We start from the raw sequence: 14249 nt of genomic DNA on the forward strand, positions 1-14249 counted from the left end.
ACTCTTTTCTACAACTGCACATTTACTGATACACGTGTGACCCTTTTCTACAACTGTAAATGTACTGCTACATGTGTGACTCTTTTCTGCAACTACACATTAGTTTTGCACTAAATTTGCCTCCATACCAGACGGACAGACATTATTTATTTATTTATCTAAGAACGTGGTCTACTATTTTGAAGGCTCAACCGCGCCCACTTCCGTTTGCCTGGAAAACAGGGACGACTCTGCGTCACAGCACCTCCAAGTCACACTTCAGGGTAAAACAGCCACTGTTACCTTAGCAGCAGCCGCAGCAGCAGCCTACGGGGACGCGGTCACGCCAGTAAAGTCCACTCACCTTTGGAGATTTGATTTGACGTTGTTGTCTAATTCATGGATACCGACAACGAAACCGTCGCGATGAAAGAATCCAGAAGGCGAGAACGTCGAGAACGTCAATCAGGTAAGGCTCACTCCTTTTACAAGTGTGCTAGTTCCACATACTGTCTCTGTGGCTAATTGAGGCAGTTTAGCCACAGAGGGCATGTTTAGTGGAAGCAAAGCAGCACAATGCAAAGTTAATTTACTCTTCCTTTAATAGTAGTTGCATAGCTTAGAAATGTATGCTTACTGGGTGTTAAAACCGCAGCTAATATCAAACTCGGTGTTAGCAGTAACCGTTTAGCTCGTGATAGCTAACATCTTATAAGCTATCTGCACGCTCCAAGTTAACGAATTAATGTCACCGTCAGTTTGCCAATGTAAAACAAGTACTTATTGACTACATGATATAACAGCGCTGGCTGTGTTTACAGTGAACCTAACGTTACTTAACCGTAAACGCGAGCGTTGGCGCAGCCGCTGACATTGCTCTGAGGTAATGTTTATTGATAACATGGCTGGGTAGTTATATTCCATCATGTGTACCGTTAGGTGGGACATGTATTCCATACGCTGACATGATGAAATAACAGGTTAGCTAGTGTTTTGAGTGTTTAGGATATGACAGCTAACCTAGTTATTAGCTTAAACTAACTGGATTTACTGAGTCACAGGGTGGTATCCGCTCCTGGAGCCCTCGGGTCGTTAGTATTGATCATGTCAGTGACGTAACGTCAGGGATGTAAATCACCAACAATCCAGGCTAATAATTGACTACATGGCCATTTTCTGACCAAAAGGGAACAACGCCCTTTTTCAAAATGCATGCATGTTATTCCTATGGCCCAGGACAGTTCAGGCAAAGCCACAAACCAGAGATGTAAGCATCAGATTTGTGATGTTATCAAGTGTGGACCTGCTCCATAGACCATAGAATGGGAGAGTGATTTCGTTTTTATACCCACATTATCTTTATGATATTGTAGTGTTTCTGAAACAGAAAGTGGCCCTATATATTTTGGGTGCCCTCAGTGTCATCTATTCATTAGCTGTGTCCAAAATCGTTCCCCATCATAGAAGTAGTACATTATATGTGTTTGCCATTTGGGAAGTGGTATCTAAATTCTCAGTGGTTAATTTCATGCACTATGTAGGCCGCTATAATATGCCTACGATGCACAGCTTATTTGAGTGTACATACAATGTACCCTTCATTTTACTCCCGTATTCCAATGACAATGCACTCTAGTTTACTCGGAGGAGGAGAAGAAGAAGCAGAAGAGGTGCTAACCGTAGCCAGGTATTTTGGAGCAAACTGTAATTACTAACAACTGTTACTAGCGAGCTTACTACTGTTACTAAGCTTGTGAAATCCATTCATCGAGGGCTTGTAACGCACGCAATCAGGACACACAGCCCTTGTTAACAAAACCACACTTTCACACCATCGAAAATTCAGCAATTTATTTGGGATTTAACATAAATTTAACATGCAACATCAATACAACCTTTTACTTTCCTCCCAAGTGTCCAGTTTTTATTATAAGCAGACTGTAAAACGGGATTACAGCTCTGTTTGTTTACACAATACATGGGCACACATGCTTCCGTCACACGTATTTCCGGTGCAACTTCTGATGCAGCGGTTTTTAAAAAAAATTCCAGTGTAGTGTCTAAAATCTCATCTGATCATTCCCTTTATAGTACATTATTTGATAAACACTATATGAGGAATAGTGAGTGGGTGAATGAGTTTTCGAACACAGCTGTTGTCTGTGGAGCAGCTCCACACTTCATATACTTGATAACATCACAAATAAGAGTTCTATCCCATTCACTTTTAGATTTGATTAGTTTTTCAGATATGTTTTATAATTATTTTGAACGAGTGGAGTTAATGGAGTTCTGACATAACTTTGTCTGTAGGTCCGAACAGGCATATGTATGATGTTGAAGGTACGAATCCCCTTCATTAAATGGTCGCATGTCTTTATCTAATTCTGACTGAATTAATGATGATGGGTGGTGACCATTCATGTCATTGACTTACTAAACCAAAGCACAGCCTGTTTTCTAAGCCTAACCAAGCGGTTTGCGTAACTAACTTTAACCGTTTGTACACTAAAATCGGTCAAGTAATGGTGTCTTTTGTGCGTTGGCGTCGCAGACCACTTCCGGGATCGCCGTCTTTTGTCCGACTTTCTTTCACCTTTTTTGCAATTTCTGTGCATAACTCTTCACACAACGTCCTGCGAACCTGTTCATGAAGTAATTTTAATAGCTATAATAGTAAACATGCTACGTACTATCTTCTCTTAACTTCTGTTGGGGTCAGTTTCTTCTAAACCAACTATTCAAATCAAGACCAATTTATCGTTTTTAATGGGAAATCCAACTTTTCATTTGAAATAGCCGGTTAAAAGACGAAGTAGGAAGTGTTTGTTGCATGTAGCCTACAATTAACGTTGCTGTGTGTTTGTGTATTTGAACGTTTAATAGGATGTATGCATGCAGAAATGACCATCTACAGCATTTCCACTGAGCTTCTATGTGAATTCTGCTCGCTCTGTAATCGCTGCAAGACCTTTCACATAGGGCTGGGTGTTATGGCCAAAATGTTCTATTCTGATATTCATAATTTCAATTCTTGATAATGTCTATCATGATACAGCATGTTTTCTGGTAATTCAGTGAATAAATAGTCTTTATGAAATAGCTACATGGTGAAGCCTATTTTTGTATATTCCTGTGTAAATTAGATGTTTGATAAAAAGTTTTTTTTTCTTTTTATTAAGAACTTTACTGCAAAATGAACAAAACGTGCAAGGATCAGAACTTAAAGCATCATCAAATGACGCAATGTCCTTAACGCAGTTTGGCCGCTGTTTTTTCATGATAGAAACGATATAGAAAAATATATTCAATAGACCTTTTTATACCGTTTTGAGAAGAAGTATATCTGGGCACCATACTGGGCCATATGACAATTTTGATTTTTATTAAACCACAACTGAAATTTTCAAATGATATTCCCTCTAGTATTTCATATAACATTTTGAGAAGTTTGAGTTAGTATGTGCCTGTTATATCATTTTAGACTATCAAATTGTTTCATCACGATATGTAAAATTCATGTTTCGATTCCATTGAAAGATAATAAATTATCGTGTTGAATCATCACCCAGCTTTACAGTCAACTGCAATTTTTATGAAATACTTTTTTATGACTCATTAAGGGTGACGTTTTTTCATTTATTTAGACTGAAATAGGTGTTGTTTTATCTGGGATGCAATAAAAATATTTGTTTCTTAACAGTATTACATACTGTAAGGTTGCTTTAGTGTCATTTTATGATTTTTAAGCATATTTTTCTGATTATTGGGATACTATCATGAACCAGAATTAATTTTGCCAATTGAGACGTGTAATTTTCAAATCGTGCCAGGCCTGACTAACTGTACAGATCTACTAAAGGTGGGTGTTCAGGGATGGATCAAAGCTGCTCTGATGCATGATTGGATTAGAAATGTATGTTTTTCGCATGGGAAAGAATTCTCTTTTTGAAGAACTTTTTGCAAATGTACTGTATTCAATTCAGAATATATTTGTATATACCTGAGGATTTTTTGAATCAGGTGAGTTGATTTCAGTGCATGTACTTGTCTTCTTGTCTTTCCCACAGCTTTGGAGGATTCAGACTCTGACATTGGCGCTTGTGGCTGGCTGTTGGTTCTGCTCTCCATTCTTCTCATGCTGGTTACTCTGCCCATCTCCATATGGATGTGCATTAAGGTTAGCTGCTTCACAAGTGCTCTGTTTATTTTCCACGTTACAAGCAAAGCTAGCTCTTAAAGTAAATTACTGAGAATGACCTTCTCTTTTTAGTCAGTGTTTTGAAAATACTGAGTTTTGTACTGACTCCTCTATAGTCCATCCCCTATATTATGTGTGTTTATTTAAAAGCCATTGTCTGCATTTACTTAATTAAAAGGCACCCTCAGAGAGAAAGGTGATTGCAGTGTGCTTTTTCACCCATCCATAGGCATATCTCAATATCCGATCGCATGTGTAGAACATCAAATAAGAGAAAGAAGAGAAGCATACACCTACAAGCCATTTATTTAGTTTATCTCTGAACACAGATCGTGAAGGAGTACGAGCGAGCCATTATCTTTCGCCTGGGGCGTATTTTGCGAGGAGGAGCCAAAGGTCCAGGTCAGAAATGTTTATACATATAACTTTTTACTTTCTCCTCATCCTTCTTCTGTTATAATGTACTTCAAACATTCATTACTTAGGCCTAGTTACATGTTAGATGGTGTGGGTTTTCTGTTTTTATCATATCATTTATATACATATATTTAGATACAATCAGATAATCTTTGTTACAGTGCGTCAGCCGCTCATTGTTCGACAATATGTTCATGGCAAGATAATGTTAAAGAACAAAAGTGAAGAAACAAATCCATTGTCTCTAATGCGATCAGTTCAGTTACTGTATATTTTTTCGCTCTGCCCCCTCCAGCCAGTGATCGGCTGAACAGTGCTGATTCACCAGCAGACACTTGGTATTTTCCCAGCAGATGCTCTGCCAAGCCTTCATCGCAGCCATTTCTTTTTTGTATGAGTGGCTTTTTATCTGCAGTCGTTAAGGGGAAACACTGGATCAGTTGGATTGAGGTCCTTTCCATTCTTTGGCCCTAGAAAAGTCTTTGGCTGCCTTGTCAATATGTTTAACGCTGTAATCTTTAAGATTTGAGGTACTTTGTTTCTAGCGGCCTCTTTGGCTGTAAGATGTACTTTTGCAAGTTAGTATCTCATCCGATACACATTTTCAGTAGCTTAGATTATTTTCTGAGTATCAATTTTTTTGACAACCCTAGCTGTAAAAAAACCACATATGCATGCAGCACCCTTTGACCTTTGACTAATGACAAAGTTATTAGTTTTGCAGATCCTAAATCAGGGTAGTGATGGTGCTAGAGAAACAGTCTGGGGATCACCAAGGTGATGACAATTTAACCTGAGGGTGACATGAATGTCTGTACTAAACTTCATGGCTGTTCACCCAATAATCAATGAGAAATTTCACCCACAAATGTCAACCTGCTGCTAGCACTAGAGGAAAAAGACATTTCCATCCCTAGAGCCATGGATGACTGTTCTTTCCCACCCATCCCCTTCCTGTTGGGCAGGATGACAAAAAGAGAGTCCAGAATTAAAAAGGGAAATATGTAGGCCTAATGACAAGAAGAACTGTTAAAAAAAAACTTGTGACACAAGGACCAGTTCATCACCAGCATCAGGTTATTATAAAAACAAAATGTATTCTTGTACAAGAAGAGAGCATATACTACACTTGACACCAGTGTCTCAACATGCCTTGAGGGTAGTCCTCACAGCCCAAATCATTTAAACATGCAGTTTGAACAGTAATGGTTGTCATGGTGATATATTTAGAAAACACAGTAAGTTATCTGGGCTCTTCCCATAACAATCGCCAACTCTCCTGCTGACTCCACAACCCACTCTGTGAGAAAGGGTCACAAAACACAAAACAATGACTACAGCCAGAGTTCTCACATATAACTAATAATTACATGTTGACTTTTTTTCCATCAAGAACCCTTTCCACCTTGAAGTTCAACCAAGCGGCATACTACCACAAAGTGAAGCACCAACATACACAAGTTCACTGAGGCCCCATTAAAGTGGGCTCACAGTCGACACAACCGTACGTCTGGCAATGCTCCTGCTTTTGTTTCCATTGAAGGTCTGAATGATTTAATCGTTCTATTTTCAGTGACGGGACTTGTGTTTTTAAAGGCACTGGATTTGTATAAGTAAAAAATATAGACTCCCATGAGGAAAAATTTGCATACATCTCATAACTCACTGTCTTTTTTGATTGATTCTAAAAAACATTGGATCTAAAAAACAGTGTCCTCTTAAAATGCAGAAATGTGACTCCTCTGAGTGCCAGGGGACTCTGTTTATGACAGTGTGGAGTAATAATAGCTCTCTGCCAGCAAACTTCCCATTCCTGAAGAGCTGGAGGAGCCAATGCCAAAGTGGAATTGAGCATTTGGTTTCCCGTAGTGCCCCTTACTCTCATGATCATAATCTGGCTCCCTTTCCATCTGCAGTAGCTGTTACAATAGTGAACATTTCCTTGTATATTCAGTGAAACCGGCTCCCAGGGAGGGTTTGTCATAAAATGAAAAGGCTGTGTTTGTGGAACATTTAGCATCTGTATACACATTTTCCTGCCATGAACAGAGGTATTTATTGAAAGCAGATCTTTTCCCAGCATGCTTATCGGTGGAATTTTCCACTGCACCATAAGATGCTTCCCAGACTGTGAATGAGTGCAACTGAGGTCTCTTAAACTCAACTGACAGGAACTATAAGCATTCAGAATGCTGGTAACGTCATGACAGAAATGGCACGAGGAGTTGCAGTTGTCTTCTTTTCCCCTCCTGAGCAGATGGCTGTGATCTTACAAATTTAAATACAAAATATCCTGACAGGAAAGGCAGCTCACTAGTCTCAAACTGGTGTGGCATTAATGTTTGCTAAATGATTGCACACCTAGCACATGTCTGCTTCACTCAGGCACATGCCGGGTATTGTTTAATGCACTAATTCAATCATTGTGAGTTGAAACAGGCTTATGAAAGCTGCAGATATCCACAGCTTTGCCCGACTGTCAGCACAGCTGCAGTCTTATAAAGAGAGCTTGAGTTGGCCTCCTGCCAGAATTTCATTCATCCCGGTGTTTTCAAACATTTGTGAAGACGCTTCCTCATTATTGTGTTTACAGTGGCTTTAGTCTTTGTTAAAATAATTTGCATTCTTGTGATTCCACAGGGCTGTTCTTCATCTTGCCATGCACTGACAGCTTTATTAATGTGGACATGCGCACCATCACCTTTGACATTCCACCGCAAGAGGTATGACATGCACACTTTCAATTACATTAAACAAATACTTTGTCACATTCATACAAATTCAAAGGGAATCAGTACTATTTTGCAGATTCTTCACTCTTTGCTGAACAAAATGAAAATCATTTTAACAGTTCCATTGAACATTTTCCTTTTAACATCACTGAACAGTTTTTTACCTTTTTATGCCCTAACGTGTGTTCAATCCCTGTCCTGCTCTCAGGTTTTGACCAAAGACTCTGTGACAGTGAGTGTTGATGGTGTGGTGTACTACCGGGTCCAGAATGCTACTCTGGCTGTGGCTAACATCACTAATGCAGATGCTGCTACCCGTCTGTTGGCCCAGACCACGCTGAGGAACGTCCTGGGTACCAAGAACCTGGCAGAGATTCTGTCTGACCGTGAAGAAATCGCACACAGTATGCAGGTAAAGTACTGTAGCTGTTATACATACTGCTAGCTGGCTTTGGGATACGAAACAACATGCTAGTGCTAATATGCTTCAAACTGTTCCTGACATGTCTAATGAAAGGTGAACAGTGTGTAAGCGCAACAGCCAGTTTGTCGTAGTTTTACTTGTGGTCTAGCAGAGGGCACTTTTAAAGGGAACTACACTCATTCTTAAAATTCATACAGGTTATTCCTACGGTCTAAGACATTCCAAAAAAACATGAACATAGTAAACATGAACAACTCTATTTCAAATCTAAAAAACTGGAGTGCTTAAACTCAAATGTGTGATGGCATCAAGTGTATATAGTATGGAATTGCTTAATATACAGTGTGCTGTGAAGAAGATGTTATTGATGACACAGAGAGCACCCAAGGGAATGTTATTAGAGTATATAAGAACATTTTTCATTTCACAACTACCAACACTACAACAGCATCAATCTAATATGGGTATCAAACAAAACAGTCTCCCATTCATTGTCTGTGTCTGCTAGCAGCAGCTGGGTTTGAAACAAAGTAAACCTTCTGAGTAGTTGGTGGATATCAGCTCGGTGCTTGAAGGAGAGTGATCATCATTCAGTGTGTTTACATGCACATCGGTAACCCGAAAATGGTCTTACCCCAGTTAAGGGAATAATCGGATTATTGAAGTATACATGAAAGGGGGTTGAATGGGAAAATGAACTCTCCTCCGGTACAGTAGGTGGCACCCCGCCAACATACAGCTGGGCGGAATACGGCTTTACGGAAATCCGGTATTACTCCGGGTAAGATGTTTACATGCATAAATACCCTGGTTACTAAAGGAGTTATCTAGGTCTGTAAACTGGGGTATGAAAACTCGGATTTTACCCAGGGTACAGTGTTTACATGGTGTTTGAGAAACCGTAGTATGCCCTTAACCCGGCCCCGGGTTTTTAAACTGCATTGAAGCACACTGATGCATGGCGTGTAAATAGGTGACTGTTTGCCAACATGTTATCCCTAAAAACCTCTCAAGACAATGTCATGGTTTTGTGTTGTCAGCTTCTTCTGCTGCAAAAGTTGCCAAAAATGAAAAAATGCATCTTTATTTTTTAGATTGGCTTTAAGTCTTCTTCAACATAGCATAGTTTTTGTAGCTATTTTAGACAGTTTATCTACACTACAGACTAATCTCTCTTGCTAAAACTTTGTTTTTTTACACATTTACATGATTTGTGATACCAATCCCTATACTGATCTGAATCAATATATCAGTATGCTGACATTCCTACACTGTAATGAAAAGTTCCTGTAATTGTTAGAAAATAATATGTTGTAAATCTGCTGTTCTTGAGAGACAATCAAAGGCTGGGCCCCTGAAATATTGCACCCTAAGGCATTATGCAGAACATACACATGTAGTCAATAAAAATAAATCCAAGTATATTAACAATAATATGATACTCTAATTAAAAAGCAAGACTGAAAACAGAATGCAGTGCCACGTTGCTTTGAGCCAGTTTGCCTGAACTCAGTGTCAGTTAAACTAACAAACTGCATACTGAGTATCTGCTGTAAACCAAGAAAATCTGAGGTAATCTTGTGTTCATGTAGAGCACAGCTGTTAGTTTGCCTTTGAGTTCAATTATTTATTTATTTAGTAAATTTTTACTTCCAGTTTATGTTAAGATTCTGTAACCGATTTAATATTTTCTGATGCACACACACACAGGGAGAAGGTTTGTGAGCGAGCATGAAATGCTGCAGGAAAGATTCCTAAAACACAGAAACGAATTGGCTTGTTTGCTCTTTAAGTTCCCTCGTCTCAAATTGACGGGTTTTTTTTATTATTTGGTTTTTGGATTTAACACAAGATTAAGAGATTTTCTTTTATTTTCGTTTTGTTCTACTAAATAAAATATGTCAGTGAATACCCTACTTGTGAGATTTGATGCTTGTAGGTCTCTTAGAAAGGCGCTTGTTAACAAGTGGCTAAATGCGACTACAAACGTCATCACAGCGGAGAAGTGAAATCATTTTAAAGTTAGTAGGTGGTGTAGTTTATTTTACTCCAACGTTACCTTATTACTTGTGGCAATTGCATTCAGTCTTCAAAAAAAAGAAGAAAAAATCAAAAAAGTAATGTGTTTATTTGTGAAGAATATCTTGCTGAACAAAATGTAAGTATCATAAACGTCTGTTCCCCAGAGATTATTTTCTGTAAAATCCAGTGAAAATATCCTGCTGACTTTTTGTCAAGGGAACCATGGCGATGCTAACTTTCAGATCAGCCTATAAAAATCTCTAGAAACTCAAGGGAATAAGTTTTGACCTCTTCCTCCTCCTATATATTGCACCGGGGATCTGCAATGGCAAATGAGCATTGCCGCCATCATCTGGCATAGAGTAGGGTTGAATTAACAAGCCATTTATTGAATATATGTAAACACACAGATGATTTTACCCTGGTTCACTTGTCAGTTTGGTAAAAAAGTAGCCAGTCGTAATCCAAGTATCACAATATGAAAGTAATGCAACTTGTTTACGTTGTTACTTTTGGATTACCTCAGTACCGTATATGGACATAACTTTCACTGTACTGTGATGTTGTTCTATTTTCTGCCAAAAATTAGAGCCACACCGATATATCAGTCGGCCACTATTGTCAGTAAATATTGGTCTATCACATATTGTATTTGTATCAGTGTATATGTTATCCAGTATGCGGCAATATGAAAACCTTTTTTACTGAAGATATAAAGCAGAAAGAGATGCTTGATATGATTTAGAAATGGCTTCATATAGCTATATATATATATATTTTAAATATTGTTGATTGATTGATTGATACTGAACATATTTATTTAGCTATTTATGTTTATTTCATTGCTAGAGCTTGCTGAGAGTTTAATACATTGTCTAATGGTAAATATAAATTGAGAGCACTATTAAGTGGTATTGCCATAGGTCCGGTCCTACTTAATTTCCACCCAGTAAAAGTATTTTTTCACCAACATTAGAGGCCTTTATAGTAAATTGATAACCGTTAGCTGTGTTTTCATTTAAGACCAAAGTGGTCATGTGTCCCTTTTTTTATATCCTAATTAGTATTCTAACAAGCCTGCTTGTACAGTTATTATAGCATAAACATATACAGTATGTCGGTGGTGATATGAAAACATCCTGCATGAGATACTGAAAATAACTGAAAATAAATAAATAATGCAGTACTATGATGCTCGAAGTGGTTGCCGTTTTGGATGCACATTTTTTAGATTGTCTGCTATTGTCTGTCTATTTTTTTAGCTTTGCACCAACTGTGCTCTAAATGTAATTTCTTCTTGCAAAAGAGAGGCATGCGCTCAGGTTGAGCTCCATCTGCTGGACAAATTGAAAAATGCAAGGTCATTGGCTTTGAAAGAGGAAGGAGTTCTGGGCTGACCTTGGTCTTTGAAAAAAGTTTCAAGTTTTTTTATTACCTTTATCACATCGAATTGTTGCAGTATTAACTGAACTTTGTCAGTTTCTGTCAAATGCTATTAAACTAGGGCTTCCCTCTTTAAAAAAAAAAGAAAATCAAATTTGCATCCAGCCCTAATTATATATTTTAATAGCGACTCCAGAAACTTTAGAAAACATAATGAACCCTTTTATCTCTGTCTTCTTCAGTCCAGCCTGGATGATGCTACAGACGACTGGGGGATTAAGGTGGAGCGGGTGGAGATCAAAGATGTCAAACTGCCCCTTCAGCTTCAGAGAGCCATGGCTGCTGAGGCTGAAGCCAGCCGTGAGGCCAGAGCCAAGGTAAGGGGGTTCGCTTCAGTTCGGTTCTGTCCAATGGATTTATATCACCCCAATATTCATTTAATCCGTCTTAATAGAAGTCCCAGACATCCCTCACCCTCTGATTGGTTCATTTCCCCCTGTTCTCTTCTAAAGGTGATAGCAGCAGAGGGAGAGATGAATGCGTCTCGTGCGCTGAAGGAGGCCTCCCTGGTGATTGCAGAGTCTCCCTCAGCCCTTCAGCTGCGTTACCTTCAGACCCTCAACACCATCGCTGCAGAGAAGAACTCCACCATTATATTCCCGCTGCCGCTGGAGATGATGCATGGCTTCATGAAACACTGAGGAGGAGTCTCGAAACATAACACACACACACACACACACACACACACACACACACACACACACACACACACACACACACACACACACACACACACACACACACACTAAGACCTCTGTGTCTAGCAAGCATTAAACTAGCAGTGCTGACATAACACTAAGGGAGTTGTAATTGTGGCTCATGATGCACCAAGCTGTCCTCAAAGAACTTGTGGTGACTGTCAACAACTTTTTACCGCCCTGTCATTGTTGCATTTGAACACAGCTCAAAGAACACAGCCCACATGCACGAATGTTCTGCGCCTGAGTGAGAGGAGAGAGCAGTGGTCTGCATTTAGAATTGAAAAAAGAAAACTGACAACACAGCAGTTTCTAGTTAAGTGAATACCTCAAAATATTGTAGCTTAATCAAACAGCTGGAGCAGAAGATGAAGAATGTGCTGTGTATGCCATGGTTACGCTGTTCAGAACAGTTTCCCATCTTGTGCCACAATCTGTTGATTAGCCAATCAGAAAGCTCCTTCAGCATGGTCACTCAGTTAAACAGCTGCAGAAGAGGTTAAACTGGAACCATCGGTGCCAGACAGAGAAAAAACTTCTTCTTGGTGTATCTGCCAAGAACTGCTTATGAGATATAAGTTCAGCAGGTGGCTCAGCTTTTAACCTGCAGTTGTCTTTAGTCGTGCTACAAATGTAGAAATCGGGCAAGGTTCACACACACACACACACACACACACACACACACACACACACACACACACACACACACACACACACACACACACACACACACACACACACACACACACACACACACACACACACACACACACACACACACACACACACACACACACACACACACACACACACACTCTTGATATTGTGGCACTGCCAGTATCCTAGTGCTCTGATCTTTTTATACCCAAGTATTTTCCTGATATCAATATGAGGACTCTAACTAAATGTTTTTTTCGTTGCTAGCTGTGCTATTGAATGTTTTCATTGGATTTTAGTATACCACTAATTGCAATCTCAGCACCACACTTAAGTTGTAACCATGAAGGTTCATGTAGAGAATGAGAGAAAGGAGCACTGGTATACAGTGCTGCTGGTATAAAGCTCCCCTCATGAGATGGATCCCTGCTAAAAGCTGCGGTGGTGTAATCTGGGTGGCTCGGTTTGCTGTCACAATACCAACATGAGAGGTAGGCAGGGATGTTTGAATGGCCCCTTCAGAAAGTAGGGATCAGCCAGAGTGACATGCAGATAATAACACAGAAACACACACACACACGATTTGTCTACACACCTTTTCTCCAGTTGCCAATACTTGTCTTGGTTGAGAGGTTGATAGTCAGGCTGGATGTTACTTGTATATGTTTACAGTATAATTTCTATTCATACAGTATTTAGAAGGGTGGACGAAATATTAGGAACACGTCAAATGACCATGAGTGAACATTACCTGCTCCACAGGTGTGACTGTGTGTGTCCTCGTGCTGTCAGCTGTTCTTATTTTGTCCGTTAGGAAGAAAACCTAATGCAAACCTTTCAGCCAAATGCCTTAACTTACTGCCATAGATTAACTTTACAGCCTACTCACCTTGCTATGCACTTCATAAAAAACTTAAGGATTTTATTTACCTATTTTTTTAAAGGCTAAATATTTTATCTCATACGCTCTTTCAAAGTGTAAACAAGCCAAATAGTTAAACATCTTTGTATCCTGTAGCTTTAAACTAACATGTACAGTAGTTGTTCCGTTTGTCCTCTTTTTGACACATAAAGGACAGAAGGGTTTGGAAATGTTGTAGTGTATGTCGACTTAGTAGTGTTACTATATAGAATTGTAGTTCTGCTACGGCAAGATGGAGTTTCAGTGTTGTCACAAGTGAACCCATATATATATTGTTATGTTTTTGTTGTGAAATACAAAAGACTGTTACATAACTAACTTACTACAGTCATTGCTGGATATTTCAGTTGCTCTACTTAGTTTTATTTTGCTACACAGCAAAGAATCTGGAGTTTGGACTTGAGGTGGTTACACATATACATACAGTATGTATACCCGCAGCATGATCACATTGTACTGCTGATGATCACCGAGCAGCTACTCGGCCCTGTCCCACCAATCTGTTCAGAGATGAAACTTTTTTAAGCTTACTTGTTTTACAATTTGGCTTTCACTAAAAAAAAACAAGATATGTCTAAAAAATGCACACATCAGTATTATTTTTTAAAAGTTGAATTCAGAATTTATGGTTTTCAGTTTGTGCTGCCAATAATATTTTTTTGTACATTTGCTAATGTTTGATATACTTTTATCCTGATATAAATATATGAACACTTGAAATAAAGACGAAAAAGACATTTTTGCGTTATGTGAC

General features: G+C 39.0%; 1 protein-coding gene across 2 annotated transcripts; it reads left to right on the forward strand.

The window, feature by feature from the left end:
* Window positions 1-245: 245 nt before the first annotated feature.
* Window positions 246-14226, forward strand: stom (stomatin). 2 transcript variants are annotated; one of them, XM_083929397.1, is made up of 8 exons: window positions 246-448; window positions 2293-2322; window positions 4050-4159; window positions 4510-4582; window positions 7238-7320; window positions 7538-7741; window positions 11401-11535; window positions 11671-14226. In XM_083929397.1, the coding sequence occupies exons 1-8, from the start codon at window positions 379-381 to the stop codon at window positions 11857-11859; spliced, it is 894 nt and encodes a 297-aa protein (XP_083785523.1). In that variant the 5' UTR covers window positions 246-378; the 3' UTR covers window positions 11860-14226. The 2 variants fall into 2 exon arrangements, with proteins under 2 accessions (XP_083785523.1, XP_083785524.1); XM_083929398.1 differs by lacking the exon at window positions 2293-2322.
* The last annotated feature ends 23 nt before the right edge of the window (window positions 14227-14249 follow it).

Source organism: Echiichthys vipera (genome assembly GCF_963691815.1).
Source record: "Echiichthys vipera genome assembly, chromosome: 16".
Taxonomy (NCBI): Eukaryota; Metazoa; Chordata; class Actinopteri; order Perciformes; family Trachinidae; genus Echiichthys; species Echiichthys vipera.

What these genes read in the sequence shown, in the direction of transcription:
- stom (XM_083929397.1), top strand. Translation starts at nt 379, where the DNA reads ATGGATACCGACAACGAAACCGTCGCGATGAAAGAATCCAGAAGGCGA. An exon ending in ACGTCGAGAACGTCAATCAG is followed by an intron (nt 449 to 2,292) that starts GTAAGGCTCACT and finishes CTTTGTCTGTAG; the next exon opens with GTCCGAACAGGCATATGTAT. An exon ending in TTGACATTCCACCGCAAGAG is followed by an intron (nt 7,321 to 7,537) that starts GTATGACATGCA and finishes TCCTGCTCTCAG; the next exon opens with GTTTTGACCAAAGACTCTGT.